This window comes from Anomalospiza imberbis, unplaced genomic scaffold, assembly GCF_031753505.1.
Source record: "Anomalospiza imberbis isolate Cuckoo-Finch-1a 21T00152 unplaced genomic scaffold, ASM3175350v1 scaffold_78, whole genome shotgun sequence".
NCBI lineage: Eukaryota > Metazoa > Chordata > Aves > Passeriformes > Viduidae > Anomalospiza > Anomalospiza imberbis.
The window spans coordinates 226,072-244,044 of record NW_027100397.1 but is presented as its reverse complement, the minus strand read 5'-3'; the positions used below and the strand labels follow the sequence as shown (position 1 = coordinate 244,044).

Below are 17,973 nucleotides of genomic sequence, written 5' to 3'. Positions count from 1 at the left end.
GCCTGATCAATGTTGATGAGCCTGAACAGTTTTTCACTCCTGGTGTTTGCGACCCAGATTCAATTTTTTTGCCTGTACCAACCCCAAATTAAGTGAAACTCTCTCTTTATCTCTCTTTATCTCAGACACTTGTATTCTTCTTTAAGTTCTGTGTGGGAACCCAGGACGTCCCTCTGGCTGCCCTGGATGGCTCGAGCCCCTGGCAGGGGGCTCGGAGACCTTGGCACGGTGTCAAGAACGCCTGTGGCTTCGATTTCAGCCCATGGAAAAACTGCCAACGTTGTATGAGGAATTACAAGCCACGAGGGTTTGAGTAGGGTGGTAGGTGAATTAACACAGGGTGAAAAAGTAGAATTTTAGGGTTTTAAAATACAGGGTTCAAGGGGACAAGATGGAGGGATTTGGGTGTGTCCTGACCTTCTTCTCCTTCTTCTTGCCCTCCATGTCTTGCTGCGATGGTGACATGTGGATATTCTCAGTTCAGTCAGAGAGAAAAAGAGAAGGTTTTCTAACCAGGCGAGAGCCTGGGAAGCAGTTGGGGAAGAATGTAAATAATTCACTAATCTCTCTTGTTGTTCACATTGTTTATAGATATGTTCTGCCACCGTGCGTCATTCACTGCACACCAGTGGTGTGAGATGTTTTTACTCTAAGACCAATGAAGTTAGTCTGCAGGATGTTCCCTATAAATAGAGCGGTGCATTTGAAATAAATCAGAGCTTCATTTCTTGCCTTCTAATTTGGAGTCCGTCTGCTCCCGTCCTGCTCAACGGCGACAGTGACACTTTTCTGTTGGTTGAAGGTAGAGACGCACTGTACAACATAAATGATAGATATTGGCATGTTATTGTAAACATAGTGCAGGTAGTGTTTAGTGTAAAATGGTAACACCACCCCAAGGGGGTGGGAGTCTGCCACAGACTGACCTGCTAGACAGACCGCAGCTCCTTGAGAAAGCACGTTATAGATTGTGGGAATCCAGGGCATCCCTCTGGCTGCCCTGGAAGGTCTGGGACCCTGGCAGGGGGTCAGAAACCCCCCCTGTACAGAGCCCCGAGAGACACTGTCTGATCTCTATCCATGGAAAAGAGTTTTCAATCTTACAGGATGAATTACAAGCTCTGACTTCTTGATATAAGTAGTAATTAGTGTGGCATGCGTGCAAAAGTAGAATTTTAGGATTCTAGGTAAGGGGTTCAAAGGAGGCAAGATGGAGGAAACTGGGTGTGCCTTGTCCTTTTTCTTCTTCTTCTTCATGCCCTCCACGTTTCACTGTGGTGTTGGCATTTTTCTATTGGTTTAGGCTGGGGACACACTGTTCAACATGGGTGATAGATATTGGCACGTTATTGTAAATAAAACACATAGTAGTTTTTGGTACATAATGTTTGTAACATCCCACTGAGGGGCAGAGCCCTGCACGCTGTCCTGTGAGACAGACCTGCTGCAGGTCAGAGAGAAAATATTTTAGATAAGAAGAAATAAACACCCTTGAAAACCAGCAGAGACGAATTACGACTCCTTCTTTGGCAGCGGGGCTGAAAGACAGAGACTTTACCATCTTGGGATCATCTAAAAATCACAGATCCCGACAACAGATAAGAGAAAATAAACGACCTTGAGAAGCCAACCCTACGCATTCCGACTTCTTCTTTGGCTGCGCAGGCTGGGAAGCAAGGACTTTTGCATTTTTGGGGTCACCTCTACTGCCAGACACCTGAGACCTGGGAATCGCCCCAGAGCCCCCAGCCCTCCTTGTGCCTCCTGCCCCCTCACCCCAAGGGACTCCGGTGCCTCTCCCAGTCCATCCCAGTGTCTCCCAGGGACCTCACAGTCCCTCCCAGGGTCCCCAGAGTCCCTCCCAGTTCCTCTCAGCCCACAGCCATTCCATTCTGAGTCTATCCCAGTCCCTCTAACTCCACTCCCAGACCTCCACCCTCTCTCCCAGTCCCTCCCAGTCCAATCCAAGTCCTTTTCAGTCCAATCCCAGACCTCCCCTCTGTCCCAGCCTTACCCCACCCTATCCAATTTCATTCCCAGTCCCTCTCAATGCCACACCAGCCCTCTCCCATCTCTCCCAGTTCCCCCCAGCTGACCCCAGTGTGTCCCCAAACTCTCCCAGGACCCATCCCACTGTGTCCGTTCTGCTGGTACCCTCGAGCTCCCAACCCAGCCCTGGTCACCTGCTCTGCTCCGTGATGGATTTCTAGCCTGCCCACATCCAGCTGAGGTGGTTCCAGGGCCAGCAGGAGCTCTTGAGGCATGTGGTGGCCACCGACATGGTCCCCAATGGGGACTGGAGCCACCAGCTCCTGGTGCTGCTGGAAACACCCCACTCCCAGTGCGGGCTCACCTGCAGCTGCCAGGTGGAGCACGTCAGCCTGGAGCACCCCCTGAGCCAGCACTGGGGCACGTCCCGGCCCCCACAGCGCCAGGGACAGCGGGAGAGGCACTGGGGGGGCTGGGAAGGTGATTGGGGTGTGCTGGGAGCAACTGGGAGGGAGTTGGAGATACTCTGGATTCAACTGGGATAGGGGCTCAGGGTTGTGGAAGGACTGAGAAGGGGTTTGAAGGATGCTGGGGAGGGTGGGATGGGGTTCCAGGGGTCCTGGTGGACACTGGGAGGGAGTTTGGGGGCGCTGGGTGTGACTGGGAGGGATTGGAGTGAGCGTGGAGGAGCTGGAAGGAGATTGGGGATGGAAAAGCAGAGGTTGGGATGAGATTGGTTGTGCTGGGAAGGGACAGGGAGGGGTCTGGGTGAGTCCTGGTGGGGCTAGGAAGGGACTGGGAGAGGGTTTGGGGGTCCTGGGGCTGTAGGGACAACTGGAAGGGGGTGGTGGGATCCTGAGGGGAATGGGAGACGTTTGGTGGGTCCTGGGGAGGTTGGGAAGGGATCTTGGGAAGGTTTCAGGAGGTCCTGGGTGGGCTGGGGGTGACTGGGAGGGTACTTGGAGGGGCTTGGGGTGTTTGTGAGAGGTTTTGGGGGGCCCTGACCCCTGCAGACCCCCAGAGATGTCGCCGGACACCGCCTTCAGCAAGAAGCCAATGGGGATGAGGGACTCCGAGTTGGGCTTCGTCTTCCTGGTGCTGAGGCTCGGCTTCTACCTGTGCAAAAAGGCCAGGGGGGTCCTGGGGGTCGTGTCCCCCCTCAACCCAGAGCATGTGTGCTCCTTACCCGGGGCCCCCAGCCCGGTGTCACCCCCTTTTCTCTGCACACAGAGCTCCTGAGCTGCGAGCAGCCACAGCCCCTTCCTGTGGCCTCTGTCCCTGTGCTGATTTTGGGGGGGGTTGTGTGTCCCCCCAGCCCTGCTGTCACTCTGCCCCCGGCACGGGGACAACAGACCCAGCCTGGGCACACGGAGGGAATTTATTACCAAACAAACACAGCAGCACAAGGAGAAGGGAAAGAAATCCCTCCAACACCTTCCCCCCACCCAACGGGGATCACCCACAACAGGGCTTATCCACGATGGAGAGATGGGGACAGCCGAGTTTAGACCAGAAGCCAATTTCATTGAGGGTACCAGGTGTTTATACAGGGTTTTACTTGTGTGGTGCTCAGATAGGGCTCGATGGATGCTAACAATTTCCCATTGGTTACACATTCTTCATGACATCACGGCACCTGGGAACATTATCTTATCACAAAGTCTCACAACAGGCTGCTTGGTCACTTCTTGCCCAGGGAGACTTAAACTGTGTCTGTGTCTCCCACAGTTTCTGCTCAGTCAGGCCTCAGATATCGGCCCCTTTATCAGCTCCATTGTTTTCCTCTCTGTTTTATTCCCCATTCGGAGGCACCAGGGCTCTGCCCAACGGGGGTCACTGGGGATCATCCAGCCCAGATCCTCCCATGGGGGATGGAGCTGGAGCAGCACACAAAGCTCTTCCCTCACTCCAAGCTCTTCCTTCACTCGGGGCACTCCCAGGGCTTCCCTTACTGTGCCTCCGTTGGTGTTGGGTCAAGTTTGAGCTCTGTGAGAAGCTCTTCCCACACTCCCCACACTCGTAGGGCCTCTCCCCACTGTGGATGCGCCGGTGCCTGATGAGGTGGGAGTTTTGCTTGAAGCCCTTCCTGCAGTCGGGGCAGCGGAAGGGCCTCTCCTCTGTGTGAATCCGCTCATGTAGGAGGACATTGCAGCTGGTGTGAAACCTCTTCCCACACTGGGGACACTCGTAGGGCCTCTCCCCGGTGTGGACACGCTGGTGTGTTCTCAGTTTGGAGCTCCGCCCAAAGCTCTTCCCACATTCCAAGCAGGTGTAGGGCCGTTCCCCAGTGTGGATCAGCTGGTGCTGGATCAGGTGAGAGCTCCGGCTGAAACACTTCTCACACTCCCCACACTCGTGGGGCCAGTCCCCAGTGTGGATCCTCTGGTGCTGGATCAGCTTGGAGGTGAAGCTGAAACCCTGCCCACATTCCAAGCACTTGTGAGGCTTCTCCCTGCCATGAGGCTTCACCACCTCCGTGCTCCGGCTGGATCTCCGGCCGCCTTCCTGGCTCAGGGGGGCTCTTTCCTCCCAGCAGCTCCCTGGGCTGGGTTTGCAGCCCCTCCTCCGGCAGGATCTCTGGGGCTTTTCCTCCTCCTCCATCCAGCCACGCCACGGGAATGAAAAATCCTGGTTTGGGGAAAAAACAAGAGGAGAGCACCTTGGACTGGAGGTTCCTCCTTGGCACACTTCATCCCAGGAAGTCATTGGGAATCTTGTGTCCGTGAGAACCTCCAAAACACCAAGATTCACCCCAGAAACCCTGCAAACTTCAAGACACTGATCAAAAACACCCCAAACCTCACAAGTCTGCAAAAACCTCCTCCAAAAGATAAAGATTCACCTGCCACATAAAACCAAAGCACCAACATTTAGCCAAAGCAAGCTCAGAAACACCAAGATTCACCCCGTGAAAATCCAGGATCCCCCTCCACAGTCACCTGCTGCATGTGGGGGGAGCAGCGCTCCTGGGGCTGGGGGAGGCTGCAGACACAGGGAGGGGTGGAACCTTCTGCTGCTTCCTGTTTCTGCTCCTCCTCCTGTGACTCTGCTCTTCCTCATACTCCTCTTCCTCCTGCTATTCCTCCTTCCCCAGCACAATCCCACCTTCTCCTGCCACGTCCATCGTTTGACCATTTTGTCCCTCAACCCTGCTTCTCCTTCCCTTCTCCTCCTGCCCCCAGGCCCAGCACCCACTGCCAGCTCCCTCTTCCCCCCAAACCCACAGCATCCCAGCGCAGGGGCAGGGATAGAGCTGGGGCAGGTCGGGCTGGGGCAGCGCTGGGCTCTCGGCCGCTTCCGCCCGCACTCGGTCCCCACTGCAGCCGCTCCCACCAGGACAGCGCGGGGGGGCCCGGCCTTGGCGCTGCCCCACTCCCACCTCCCCAAATTCCCCTCGCGGGGGCGATGGGGCCGAGGGGGGGGCGCAGGTGGGGTCCAGGTGGGGAACGCTGGGAGCTGCGAGTCTGCCTGGCAACTGGTGAGTCATCAGCGCCGTGCGCTCTGATTGGCTGAGCTCTGCCTGAGGGCTGGGGCTGCAGCAAAGAGGGGACACCCTGCTCCAGGGGGGATGTCCCGCAAACGGGGGACCCCCATGAAAGGAACAAGAGGAAAGTGTCTTTACAAACAGATGCTGTGAATCTGCTCCGAGATAGGGCCAGGCACCTGTGCATAAGGAAGTGACAGGAGAAGCCATCGGTTTCAGGAAATGTTATCAATTGATGACACAGACTGCTGCGCAGCCAAGGTCCTGCTCAATTCATGAACTTCCAGAAGAACAACAAAGACTTCACAGAGCCGTGAATATCGCCTGCTATACAATAGTGGGATGCATATAAAGGGGGTATGTAATAGGTGGATTGGGAAGTCTGCACCTCTCAAGTACTTCAGCCAGTGGGGAAAGGGAGAGGGAGATGTGGCCAGGAGAATTGGGATGAAAAGGAGGCTGTGTCCTCCAACAACTGCAGAGATCCCATGGGGAATGTCCCACGGCCTCTCCCATTTCTAGGAATGAAATTACTTTTACAGGACTCCTCTGTCTGCTTTGTGGACAGAAACCTCTGCTAATGTCAATTTTCCCACACACCCTGGGGCTCATCCGGAATTCCTTCCACCCGTGAAGGCGGGCAGGGAGTGCAGCTGAAGGTGCCTCACCCACTTTGGGTGATCGGCTCCCTTGGCTGGCGGCAGCACCGGGGATCGACTGGGGACCCGGGAGTGACCAGGAGACAGACGAGGGACACATCAGGGGGGTCTGTGAAGAGTCAGCAGGGAGAGAGCACTGAAAATCTCAGCAGTGAGTGCACTGGGATCTTCGGGGAGTGAACATGGCAGGGAACCCAGGGAGGGGAGAAAAGGGAAAGCCAGGGAGGGGTCCTGGCCAAAGGGATGATGATCCCAAAATGTCTCTGAAGGGTCCCTTGGGAGAATGTTGAGGTAGTTAGCACATTCCCCCAGAGGTAATTAAGGACATGGACACCCAGGGGGGCAATAAGGGAAGTGGAGAAGGGATTTGGACAACAGGGGATGGATGGTGTTGGAGTGCTGGGAAGTGATCGGGTGAAGGGCAGTGTGCAGCAATATGGTGAAGGCAAGAAGCAGCAGGAGGAATCTATGTGGTGAGAAAAAGGATGATGGAGAAGAGGAGGAAGAGAAAAATACAGAGAACTGGGATGTTTTTCAGCACTGTTTTATCCTCAGAATTTCCCAGCTGATCCAGATCCTTTCCATCCCGGGTTTCCAGGAGAGGAAAAGAAGGAGGTCAGGATGTCAGGGGGTTTCTCTGTGGTGGGCAGCGGCAGCACCGGGCACGCAGAGGTGCGGGACCGGGAGCACGGGCTGGGGGCCTGTGGGGAGCTGCGGAGCCGGGCCGGGGCTGTGGGGCAGCCAGGGCTCAGCGCCGGGCGCTGCCTGACCCCACCAGCCCCGGGCAGGGCCGGCAGTGGCCCCCGGCCCCCAGGAGCCTGCGGGACGCCCCGGCCGCTGCCCGGCCCCGTGGAGCTGCCGGCCCTGCCCGCCGGGAGGGCCGCCTTTGGACACTGCGGCAGGACAGGGACCGGCTCCGGGATACGGGCTGTGGAGGGGACCCTGAGCACAAGGAGGAAAACAAAGATACTTCTGGGAAATTCAGATTGTACATGGAAGGATCAGGATTTTCTATTAAGCATTTGGCTTGGGTCGCTGGAGAAAGGAAAGACTTTGCACAAAGCTCAGCAGCTCTCAGAGGATGAGCACCCACAGGCAGTGAGCGCGGCTGCAGGAGCGGCAGAAGAAGGCCCTGGAGCACTTGGGCACAAAGGCACAGCAGCTGAATGCAAGAAGGGATGAGCAAAAGGCCAAGCTGAAGGCAAAGGCCATGGCACAGCTCCTGCAGCCCCTCAGGGATCAACCCCAGGGCCCAAGAGGGCCCCAGCACCCAGGGGACGGGGTCAGCCACAAGCACCTGGCAGAGGCATTGCACTCCTGGCCAGGGGAGAGCCCACCCAAACAGCCCCTGGGAAGGAGTCAGGGCTCCAGCTGCAGGGCACAGAGACACTGGAAGCAGAGACAGCAGCACCCTCAGGAGGAGCAAGCCCACCCCTGGATGGACATGGATTGTCAGGGCTGTCACAGCTCCCATCCCACCGGGGACCCACCACACTGGAGCCCTGGAGAACATTCAGGCTGGGTCTGCATCGAGAGGAGGCCTCTCCTGATGCACACAGGGGCCTCTCCATCCACTCTGAATCTTAGACACAGGAATCGGACACTGAACCTTCTTCCCACAGGAAGCTGGGCTGGCACAGAGCCTGCCTTGGCACTTTGCTGTTCCCAACATCCAAGCAGGACATCGGGCCCTGCCTAAGGAGGCCAAAGCAGCACCACTGGTGGCCAAGTGGCGTGGCCCATGCCAAGTGTCCCTGAGGCCAGAAACAGCCCCCAGCACAGCTGAGCACGGGGGACCCCTCAGCCTGGGCTCCAGGGCTCTGAAGCCCCGGAGATTTGCACTTCCCGCCTGCAGCAGGAGCATGGGAGGCCCCCACGGAGCCTGCACTGAAGGCAGCGCAGCAGCAGCCAGGGCTCCACAGCGGGGCAAGCCCCTGGGCCTGCCCACACATCCTCTGCTCAAATCCTCTGCCTGGGCACTCTCCTTGGGCATCTCCAGACACCGGGGCCAATCCTTGCTGCCACTGCTGCAGCTTCAGTGCTTTCTGGGCCTGCACTGCCACAGCTGCTGCCGAAGACAACGGCACAATTCCACTCTGGGTCTCAGCCACACTCACACACTGCGCTGCCTGGGATTGCACTGATGGAAAATACACCAGGTCATAGACTTGAACTTTTTTAACATTTTATTTCTCTACTCAGCCTTGGTTTGCCTTGGCCTCGGGGAAAGAAATGGTAAAGGTTTTTTTAAGGGATGTTCCACCACTCAGTGGAGATGAGTTTAACATCTCAACACACTGGGAATGGCCCAAAAGATTCCCACAAAGATAACGCCCAGCAGCAAACAGCAACCAACACCTACCCCAGACACTGCCCCCGGCAGAGCTGGAGACACCTGCTCTGGAAAAGGCTGAGAAGGAAATCCAGCAGTTCCGACCTGATGAACAGCAGAAGCCAAGAAATCCGGGTCCAATAGGAACCCAAATACTAAAAACTGCACAACTTGAAACTACAGAACATTAAACCAATGGATTTAGATTGGTTCAGACTGTATCAAGTTTGGGAACAATCCAGTTTAACCCACGTGTCATGGAACGATTTTCTCTGCACACCCGGGCTATGTGGGGATGGAATGATTTCTGTTGCAGATCCTGGCCAGAATCAAGGAATGCCTTGACTCTAACACTAAACATATTGGTGGAGTTTTCCTTTCTCCCACACTTTCAGTGCAAAATTTATAGCAGAAGAGTATTTTTGTAATAATCCTACTTCTTTATTGCCGGTTAGGTTTTGGTCAGGGATGAGAGAATGAGTTTTTACTCCGAAGAAAAGAAGGAAAAAGTTAATTGCCTTGGAATTTTCTTGTGTATGTTTGTGTGAGAGATACCAAAATTTTGGTCAGGATTTTTCAACGTTCACCTTTAGGCTGCATTTTGCAAAACTAGAAGAGATTTAAAGGTGACCCTTTCACTCATAAACAGTAAATAGACGATTTGAAGGAAAAAATAAATAAAGCAGCAGGTTGTGGGGGGGCCACATGTGAGGCTGCTGAAGGCTGCTCTGGAAGAGAAGCTGCATTCCAGGCAGCCAGCAGAGGAGCTTTAGAAATGCAAATTAACACTGCTGGGGCAAAGTGGGGACAATGGACCTGCCTCTACTTGCCTGGGGCAGGAATTGGGCTGATTCCCTCTGCCCCTCACCCCAAGCTCTGCCTGCCTGCACAGATGGAATCTGCACAGCTGAAGGCAGAGCCCATGCTGAGGATCTCTGACTCTGCAACAGAAATGGGTGAAGCTGCAAAGGGAAACAGCAAATGGAGAATGCTGTGAAAACTTCACTAAAATAAGGGGGGATCATCCCTGTGCCCACTCCAACATGTACTGGCACTGTCTATGCTATACAGGGAGTATCAGAGCACTGGGGTTTTTGCTATAACAAGTTCAGGGAAATCAGTTGGAGTTCAAGTATTTGATGATGTAATTAGACAAAAGCAGTCAATTGATGCAGCCCCGGCTGGAGGGAGCAACCAAAAATGGGGAAAAGATGAACGGCCACCAGAACAAATCCTACAACACCATGGACCAGCCCCTGGGAACCCGAACCAATTCATATCAGGAGACACAGAACCCATTTATCATTTCAATGTCACCATTAGATTACAAGCTGTCCTCGAAATAAGAACCAACCAGACACCTCCAGCTCCTGACCTTCCTGCCGACCCATCCACTGAAATGAGGAACACAACATTTCACCAGGGAATGGGATCAGGTTATCTGTTAGCAGAAAAAGAAGGAGTTTGTGGAAAACTAAATGACTCCAACTGCTGTTGGCAAAGAGATGACAAAGGAAAAGCGGTGAAAAAAGATAACAAAGGAAATAGGAGAGCAGTTTATGTATTGGTCCAAACATGGAAAGGCTGGGATTGGGACACGGTTTCGTGCCTCCCTGGCACACCATGGGTTAAACGAATGCTGCTTCTCCTCTTCTGTGCTACAGCAACTCTCATCTTTTTACCATGCTCCACACCTTGGGAGTGCAGCTCATCCAGCAGCTGAGCCAGGGGATGCAGGTGCCAGCCAGGCCTCCTGATCCAGAAACGGCTACAAAAGGACAGGGAATGAGGGCAGCGAGAATAATCCCAAAACCAAAGACGACTCAGGGAAAGAGACTGAGTCAATGGTAATTAATGTAAAGACAATTGTTGACAAAAAAGGATGAGGGATTGCAAGGAACAAAAAGAATGTGTCTTTAAAAGAAATGTTGTGAATCTCCTTGGAGATAGGGCCAGAAACTTGAAGATATTTAAAATAGTTATTAATTGACATGGACTGCTCCTCAGCCAAGGTCCGGCTAAATTCCTAACTTCAAGAGGAAGAACAAAGACTTAATGCATGCATCAATTTAGGGTGTTATACTAAAGGGAGTGCATACTAAAGGGGACATACAGTAGGTAGAACGAGGAGTCTTGTACCTTCCAAGTACCTCAGCCACTGGGCAAAGAGAGAGGGAGATGCGGCCGGGAAAATGAGCATCAAAAGTAAAGTTAAGTTTTAAAGACCACCTGAGAAATGACCCATGGCCTCTCCCTCTGCTCAGCAATAAAGTCACTTTTCAGGGACTTCTCTATCTCCTTTGTGCACAGAAACCTCCGGCGACGGGAATTTCCCGGCACGGGCCGGGCCACGGGGCAGCCACCTCTGTCCCAGCCACAGCAACCGGGACGAGCCAGCGCTGCTCCGGCAGCGGCTCCTGCCCAGGCAGCGGCGGGAAGGAGACCGCGGGCAGCCGCTCCCGCAGCGCCCTCAGCCCAGGGCCGGCACGGGCCGGACACGGCACCGCCAAGCCGCCGGAGCCCCCTGCCGCCCCCTCCGCCCGCAGCGAGCCCCGAGCCCCCGCAGAACCCGGCGCGGCTCCCACCTGCGCCGGGGCCGCCTCCGAGCTCCGCCAATGCCGCCTCCCCGCGCTCCGGCCGCTGCCGCCGCTCCCGGGCCCGCACAGACGCTCCGCCAATGGCGCCGCTGCCGAGCCAGGGCCGCCCTCAGGCCGCCAGCGGGGCCGTGCTTCGCCCCGCTCTCACCAATCAGCGCGCCAGAACCGCGACTGACGGCAGCAGCGGCCAATGGCAGCGAGGGGCGGGCTCTGCACACGGCACAGCCTCGCCCCGCGCTCTCAGGGCCCCCCGGGCTGTGGGAGGGCAAAGCCGGAGATGAGGAACAGCCCTGGAACGGGCCCGGGCCCGGGCCGGCATCCATCTGCAGCACCGACAAACTGCTCCGCACCTCCCGACACGGCTTTCCCGGCCCTGCGCCTTCGCCTTCGCCGGCTCCGGCTCTGCGGGAAGCCCAGCAGCCCCACTTCTCCTGCCCCCTAATTCGGAGCATCCGTGCATCGCTTTGATTTCCCCCAAAAAGGGAAAACCGCCCCAAAGCCCTGTGGGGGAGTGGGGGAGGGGAGAGATTTCTGGCACAAAACTCCAAAAGCTCCGAGCAGGACAATGAGAAGTCAATGAAGAGCCTTGAATGCAGCTTTCCCCACGCCTCCCTCCTTCCAGCTGCACCTCTTCCTCCTCCTTCATCCCTGCCCTGCCCTTCCCTCCCTCCTCCTCCTTTAACAGGAGCAGCGACACCCTCGGTGCCCCGTTCCCGCAGCCCTGGCAGCTCGCGGAAGTAGCGGGTATGGAGCCGGGACAGGTCGGGATAAGCTGGGATCAAACTGGGAGAGACTGGAATCCTGCAGGGAGTGAGAGAAAGTTACCAGGCTCATACTGTAACGAACTGGGCTCGTACTGGGAGAAGCCACTGCCGGCCCCGGGACCACCCAAAAACACCTCCCGGGGACCCCCCGATGTCCCCCGAGGGCCAGCTGCGGCTCGGCTTTGGAGCCCTGCCAGCTCCAAACATCCCCCCAAAAAAACCCAACCCAGGCACCCCCCGGGATATTTGGGCCGAGCTCCCCCTCCCCGGGCACCTGCGGGATGGGGGGCGATGCTCCCGGGGCTGCGGCGACTTCTGGCAGCGCCAGGGCCCCGCGATTCCTTCTCTCCTCTCCTCCGGCCGCTCCCGGCTGCCGCTGCGCCTCTTCCTCCCTCCCTCCTCCTCCTCCCCCGTTCCCGAAGGCCGAACCGTGAGGGGAAAGGGGCGGGGAAAGGGCGGGAACCGTGAGGGGAAAGGGGCGGGGCCAGGCCAAGGGCGGGAACCGTGAGGGGAAAGGGGCGGGGAAAAGGCGGGAACCGTGAGGGGAAAGGGGCGGGGCCAGGCCAAGGGCGGGAACCGTGAGGGGAAAGGGGCGGGGCCAGGCCAAGGGCGGGAACCGTGAGGGGACACTCTGTGAGGCGGCGCTCTGCAGACAGAACTGCCACGGACTGAAAATGAACGGCAAAGAAATCAGTAAGTCTGAAAGTTTTATTTGCTATCAAATACATCCCAGCCACCCATCCCCACACAGTCCCCATGTCACCGCTCCAAACTGGGATCCCACTTCTCCTAATCTCCTCCCAACCCCATCTCACTCTGGAGGTTGTGGAATCGAGTGAGTTTTGGGTGGGATTGAGATTTTTGAGGTGGGAACAAGCAAATTGAGGTGGGATTGAGCCTTTATGGGTTAAAATTCAGTGGTTTTCAGTGGCATGTGAGTGGTTTTGAGGGGAAAGATCGATGCCTCTTGGCTTTTGGAGTGCAGTTAAATTGAGAAGAGAAAAAAATTAAGGTCAATAGGAAAGGAGAAGCAGCCGGGTGTGTTCCCAACGTGGATCACAGGGAATGTGGGTCACCAGGGCTGTGCCCAATGTGGGTCCTCCAGTGGGGGATGGAGTTTAGCTCTTCTCACATTGGGGCACTCGCAGCGCTTCCATTACCGGTGGCTCCGTTGGTGTTTGGTCAAGGTAGAGCTGCTGGGGAAGCTCTTCCCACACTGGGGACACTCGTAGGGCCCCTCCCCGGTGTGGATGCGCTGGTGTCTGATGAGGTGGGACTTCTGCCTGAATCCCTTCCCGCAGTCAGGGCAGCAGAAGGGCCTCTCCTCTGTGTGAACCAGATAGTGCGTGAGGAGATGGGAGCTGGTCTGAAACCTCTTCCCACACTTGGAACACTCGTAGGGCCTCTTCCCAGTGTGGATCCTCTGGTGCTTGATCAGGCTGTAGCTCTGGCTGAACCTCTTCCCACACTTGGAACACTTGTAGGGCCTCTCCCCTCTGTGGATCCTCTGGTGCTTCATCAGGTGGGAGCTCCGCCTGAAGCTCTTCCCACACTCCCTACACTCGTAGGGCCTCTCCCCAGTGTGGATCCTCTGGTGCTTCATCAGGTGGGAGCTCCGCCTGAAGCTCTTCCCACACTCCCTACACTTGTAGGGCCTCTCCCCAGTGTGGATCCTCTGGTGCCTGATCAGGTGTGAGCTCCTCCTGAAGTTCTTCCCACACTCTGAGCACGTGTGGGGCTTCTCCCCATCATGGAGCTGCTCATGGACCACCAGCTCCGAGCTCTGGCTCGATCTCCGGCTGCCTCCCTGGCCCAGGGTGGGTCTTTCCTCCTCAGATCCCCGCGATCTGCGTTTGCAGCCTGTCCTCGTGTGGCATCTCCAGGGCTTTTCCTTCCCGCTGGGTTCCTGCGTCATGGAGCCGCTCAAATCAGCCTCTTCCACGAGGTTCTGCTGCAGGGATTTGTCCTCCCTGCTCTCCATCCTCAGCTCCTGCTCTGGGGGAGCAAGGACAAGGACAGGGTCTTCCTCTTCCTCGCCGCCTCCCAGGGGCTGGGAATGGGAAATCCTGGTCTGGGGAAAACAAGGGATGAGCACCTTGAGTCTGAAGGTCCCTCTGCCCGAGTCCATCTCTAGAAGTCCCTGGCCACCTGGGCTTCATAGAAACCTCTCAAACACCAAGATTCAGCCCTGAAAAAGCCTCCCAGGAGTTCCCTGTCCCTGCTCCCTCCCCTTTGCTGTTTGGGGCTTCCCCCCGTCCCAGCTGCTGGGGGTCACGCTTGGATTGGGGGTCCCCCTTCTCCTCGCTGCCCGCCCTCCCCAGGCTGCTGGGAGTCCCAGCAATCCCAAAAGCTCCCCCCTCTTGGCTCTCCCCATTTAGGGCTGCCGGGGCTTTTTGGGCTCCCGGGCTCCCTTCCCCCTTCCTCTCTGCTTGGGGCTGCAGGGGCTCCAAGGAGTCCCCCCTGCCCCTCTCCAGGCTCTTGAGGGTCCCGCCGATGGCGGCGCTCCCCCCTCTCTGGGCTCCCCACTTTGGGCTCCTGGGGGACACAGGGCTCTGCTCCTCCAGGCTGCCTCTGCCGGCAGCCGCCACCGGGACCCCCAATGTCCCCCCAAGGGGCCTTTTCCGCTCGGCTTTGCAGTTCTTCATTCTCCAAACATCCCCCCAAAACAACCCGACCCAGGCACCCCCCAGGATATCTGGGCCGAGCTCCCCTCCCCGCTCACCTGCGGGATGATCCCACAGCTGGGGCCTACGAATTCAGGGAGGGCTCGACCGCGTGTTTCCTCCTGCTGTCCTTGATCCGCCTTTGTCCCTCCTCTTCTTCTTCCTCCTGCCCCTCCTCTTCCTTCCCCCCTTTTCTTCCTCCCTAAGCCCCCCTCCTTCTCCTCCTTCATCCCTGCCCTTCCCTCCCTCCTCTTCTCCCCCCCTCCTCCTCTTCCCTAACCCCGCCTGATTCTCCTCTTCCTTCCCCCCTTCTCCTTCTCCCTAACTCCCCCTCGCCTTCTCCTCCTTCATCTCTCCTCTTCCATCGTGTCACAATCCGCTTATTGCAGGGTGTCGTGATGGTTCTTTTCACCGATCCCAAAAGTACAAAAAGGCAAACAACAAGGGACTATCAGTTAATCACAACAAATGCACCTTTATTAGGGGCCAAAACAGTATATGTGATAGTGGGGATCAGAAAGGAGATAAAATAATAGAGAGGGAGAGAGAAGAGGGGGATGGGAATAGCTACCAACACAGGCGAGATCCTCAGTGGTCTGGACGATGGGGATCCGTCTGTCGTGTTGGGGGAGTCTCCGAAGTTCTGGTCGACTCGGGGGTCCAGTTATAGTCCACAGAGGAAAGAGGGGGGAACAAGTGTAACAATGAAAGTCCATTGTAATCGCCACGAGGGAACAGGTGAGTCCACAGAAACCACCAAAGCAAGGCGAATAAAATAAAGAATAAGTCCATTGAAATTACTGAAGGGAAACAGGTCATGTCATTAGTGGTCAGACCACCAAATTCCCCTCCTCCCTATAGTAGGGGTCTCAGTCTCAGTACTTGGGAGGAGGGTTCTCATTCTTTATTTGTCACAGTGGTAACGAGGCAGATGAGGGGTCTTCAATGAAGGACCACGAGAGTCCCCCCAAAAGCTCCTTCGGCTTAAGAACGGAGATTAGAAGCAGGCCGTGCATCAGGCTGTCCCATGCTGGGTCCATGTCAGGTCTTTGCCAAGTCCTTGCCAACTCCTTGCCAAGTTCTTGCCAGGCCTTGTTCGGAACAGCTAGCATGATGGTTCAGTGGTTCCACCTGCACTGTGTCCTGTTCTAAGTCGGAACTGCAGTGGGGGAAGGGATTCTTTCTCGTGGCAATTGGAAGGCAGAATGGAGAACAAGGGGCTTCAAACGGGCTCTTACAAGCACCAGCCCCAGAGCGGCCGCGCTGCACTGGCAGCATCATTCCGGAGCAGCGCGGGCTCAGCAGCGCCGTGCGCTCTCATTGGCTCCGAACACTTTTGGGCACCGATTGCCGAGGCTCTGCCACACAATCGATGACTCATCGACTCCTCCAGCAGGATCTCCGAGGCTTTTCCTCCTCCTCCATCCAGCCACACTCTGGGAATGACAAATCCTGCTTTGGGGAAAAAACAAGAGGAGAGCACCTTGGAGTAGAGGCTCCTCACTGCCCAAGTCCATCCCTAGAACTCAGCAGGAGTCTTGTGTCCATGGAAATCTCCACTATATCAAGGTTCAGCCCAAAACAACTCTCCCAGGACTTCCCGATCTCTGATCTCTCCACTTTTGGGGTGCCAGAGGTTTGCTTTCCTTGGGATGATGGGGGTCCAATGGCTCCAGGGGCTCCCCCTTCTCCGGCCTCCTGCTTAGGGATGATCCAGGGGGTTTTGGGGATCCATGGGGTCCCTTCTGCCCTGATTGTCTACTTTGAGGTCCCAGGGGTCCCAGGGGTCCCTCGTCTCCAGGCTCCCCCCCTTTCCAGCCAGCCGGGGTTCCCCCAGCTCCAGGATCACCCCTCTGTGCTCCCCCCACTCCGGGGGTCCCAGGGGTTCCCCTCCTCTGCTCCCCCGGGGGTCCCCAGGACCAATGTCCTCCCCCTGGTGACCCTGGGCAATGGCCACGTGGACTCCCAAAGATCCCCCCAAGGGTCTCAGCTCTGGGGTCCTGCAAGATCCAAACGCACACACACACACAGAAAGAGAAGAAACCCTCCCAGGGTTTATTTGGGGCTCCCAGACAATATTTGGGGCTCAATTCCACAGTCTGCAAGCTCCAAACACACCCCAATAAAAAAACCCTCTCAGGGACCCCCCGACAGATTTGGGATGAACTCCCCCTCCCCTCTCACCTGCAGGATGAGCTGGGGGCGATGGTCCCGGAGCCAAGGGTGCTGGGGCCACAGGGGGCACTGGAACCTCCTTTTTCTCCTCCTTTTCCTGCTCCTGCTCCTCCTCTTCCTGCTCCTCCTTTTCCTCTCTCCCTCCTCCTCCTCCTTCCTCATCCCACCCCTCCCCAGTTCCTGCCTTCTCTATATTTAGAGTGGAGAACCTTGCTTGTATTTAGAACGAGAACAAAGATCCCAGATGGATCACGGCTTGCTGGTTTTAGCCAGAAGTGTCAGTGACTAAAGGTCATGTTTCCTCTGCTTTGGTGCCGTCCTTGTTCCTCCTCAGTGTTCAGGCTGGGCTATGGGGTGTCCTTGTTTGCTGCATTTTCAGAGCTCCTCCTGGATCCTTTGGGCAACAGGCTGTGCCCTGGGAGGGCTCTTTGTGCTCCTTTGTGACACAGGAGAACCTTCGTGAGCTGCTGCTATGATGTCACAGGAGCACTGCCACGTCCCCGAGGTGTTCCCGTTGCTGTGGCACACGGAGGCCTCAGTGTCCAGAGTGGCTCTGGGCACTGCTCGTTGCCGGAGGATCCTCCTGCCCGAGGCATTCTCAGCAGCCAGCCCACCCCTGACGGGTGTCCTTCTGTGCTTGCAGGGCTACAGTCTGCAGACGTGTGCAGCGCAGCCAAAATGATCCAGCACGTGGCTGCTGCAGTTTGCACGCTGTACTCTGTGGCGTATGCGGGGTATTTTTTAACCCACTTGGCACGTAAGTCGAGGTTTTCCCTCGGTGCTGTGGCTTTGGGCTTGCTGTGTGCTTGCTGTTCTTCCTCTGGGCCTGAGCTGACTTTGTAACCAAATTGCCATGAAGACGCCATTGCTTTGGGAGAGCTCCTGGCAGCAGCTGCAGCTGGAAAAGGGGGTGTCTGCAGCCAGCGGGGCGTGCACAGCATTTGCAATGAGCCCTGGGGGGTTCTGTTCCCTCAAGCGGGGAGTCTGTGGCAGCAGAGCCTGGAACTGCCTGTCCAGCCAAGAGCTGACCCAGCCCAGTATTTTGTGCTGTTCTCTTGCTGTGTGAAGGGACTGTGGCTCCTGGAGGGACGCTGTGAAAGCAAAATGCTCTCTCGGGGTTGCCTTGCTCCGGGGCATTTCCCACCACAGGCAGTATTTTTCCTGACAGCATCTGGTTCATGTTCCCTCTTCCCTTGCAGGGCACCTCATGAGTGGATCCCGAGCAGCTCCTCCTTCGGTGAGTGGGAAAGGAACCTTTGGTGTTTGGAATTGTGCAGCAAGTGGTGAGCTCGGCATGTGGCAGCCGAGTG

General features: G+C 56.5%; 1 protein-coding gene and 1 pseudogene across 1 annotated transcript in view; one reads left to right on the top strand and one right to left on the bottom strand.

Moving 5' to 3' along the window:
• The window catches only part of LOC137467743 (zinc finger protein 850-like), a 192,088-nt gene extending 178,315 nt beyond the window's left edge, over nt 1-13,773 (bottom strand). The window contains exons 1-3 of the mRNA XM_068179176.1: nt 13,199-13,773; nt 8,621-8,626; nt 3,942-4,315 (exon numbers count right to left, since the gene is read on the bottom strand). Coding sequence (XP_068035277.1) covers nt 3,942-4,315; nt 8,621-8,626; nt 13,199-13,740 — 922 coding nt within the window. The 5' untranslated portion in view covers nt 13,741-13,773. The remainder of the gene's footprint in view (nt 1-3,941; nt 4,316-8,620; nt 8,627-13,198) is intronic.
• Nucleotides 1-17,973, top strand: part of LOC137467742 (zinc finger protein 208-like) — a 181,526-nt pseudogene that overhangs the window by 124,943 nt on the left and 38,610 nt on the right.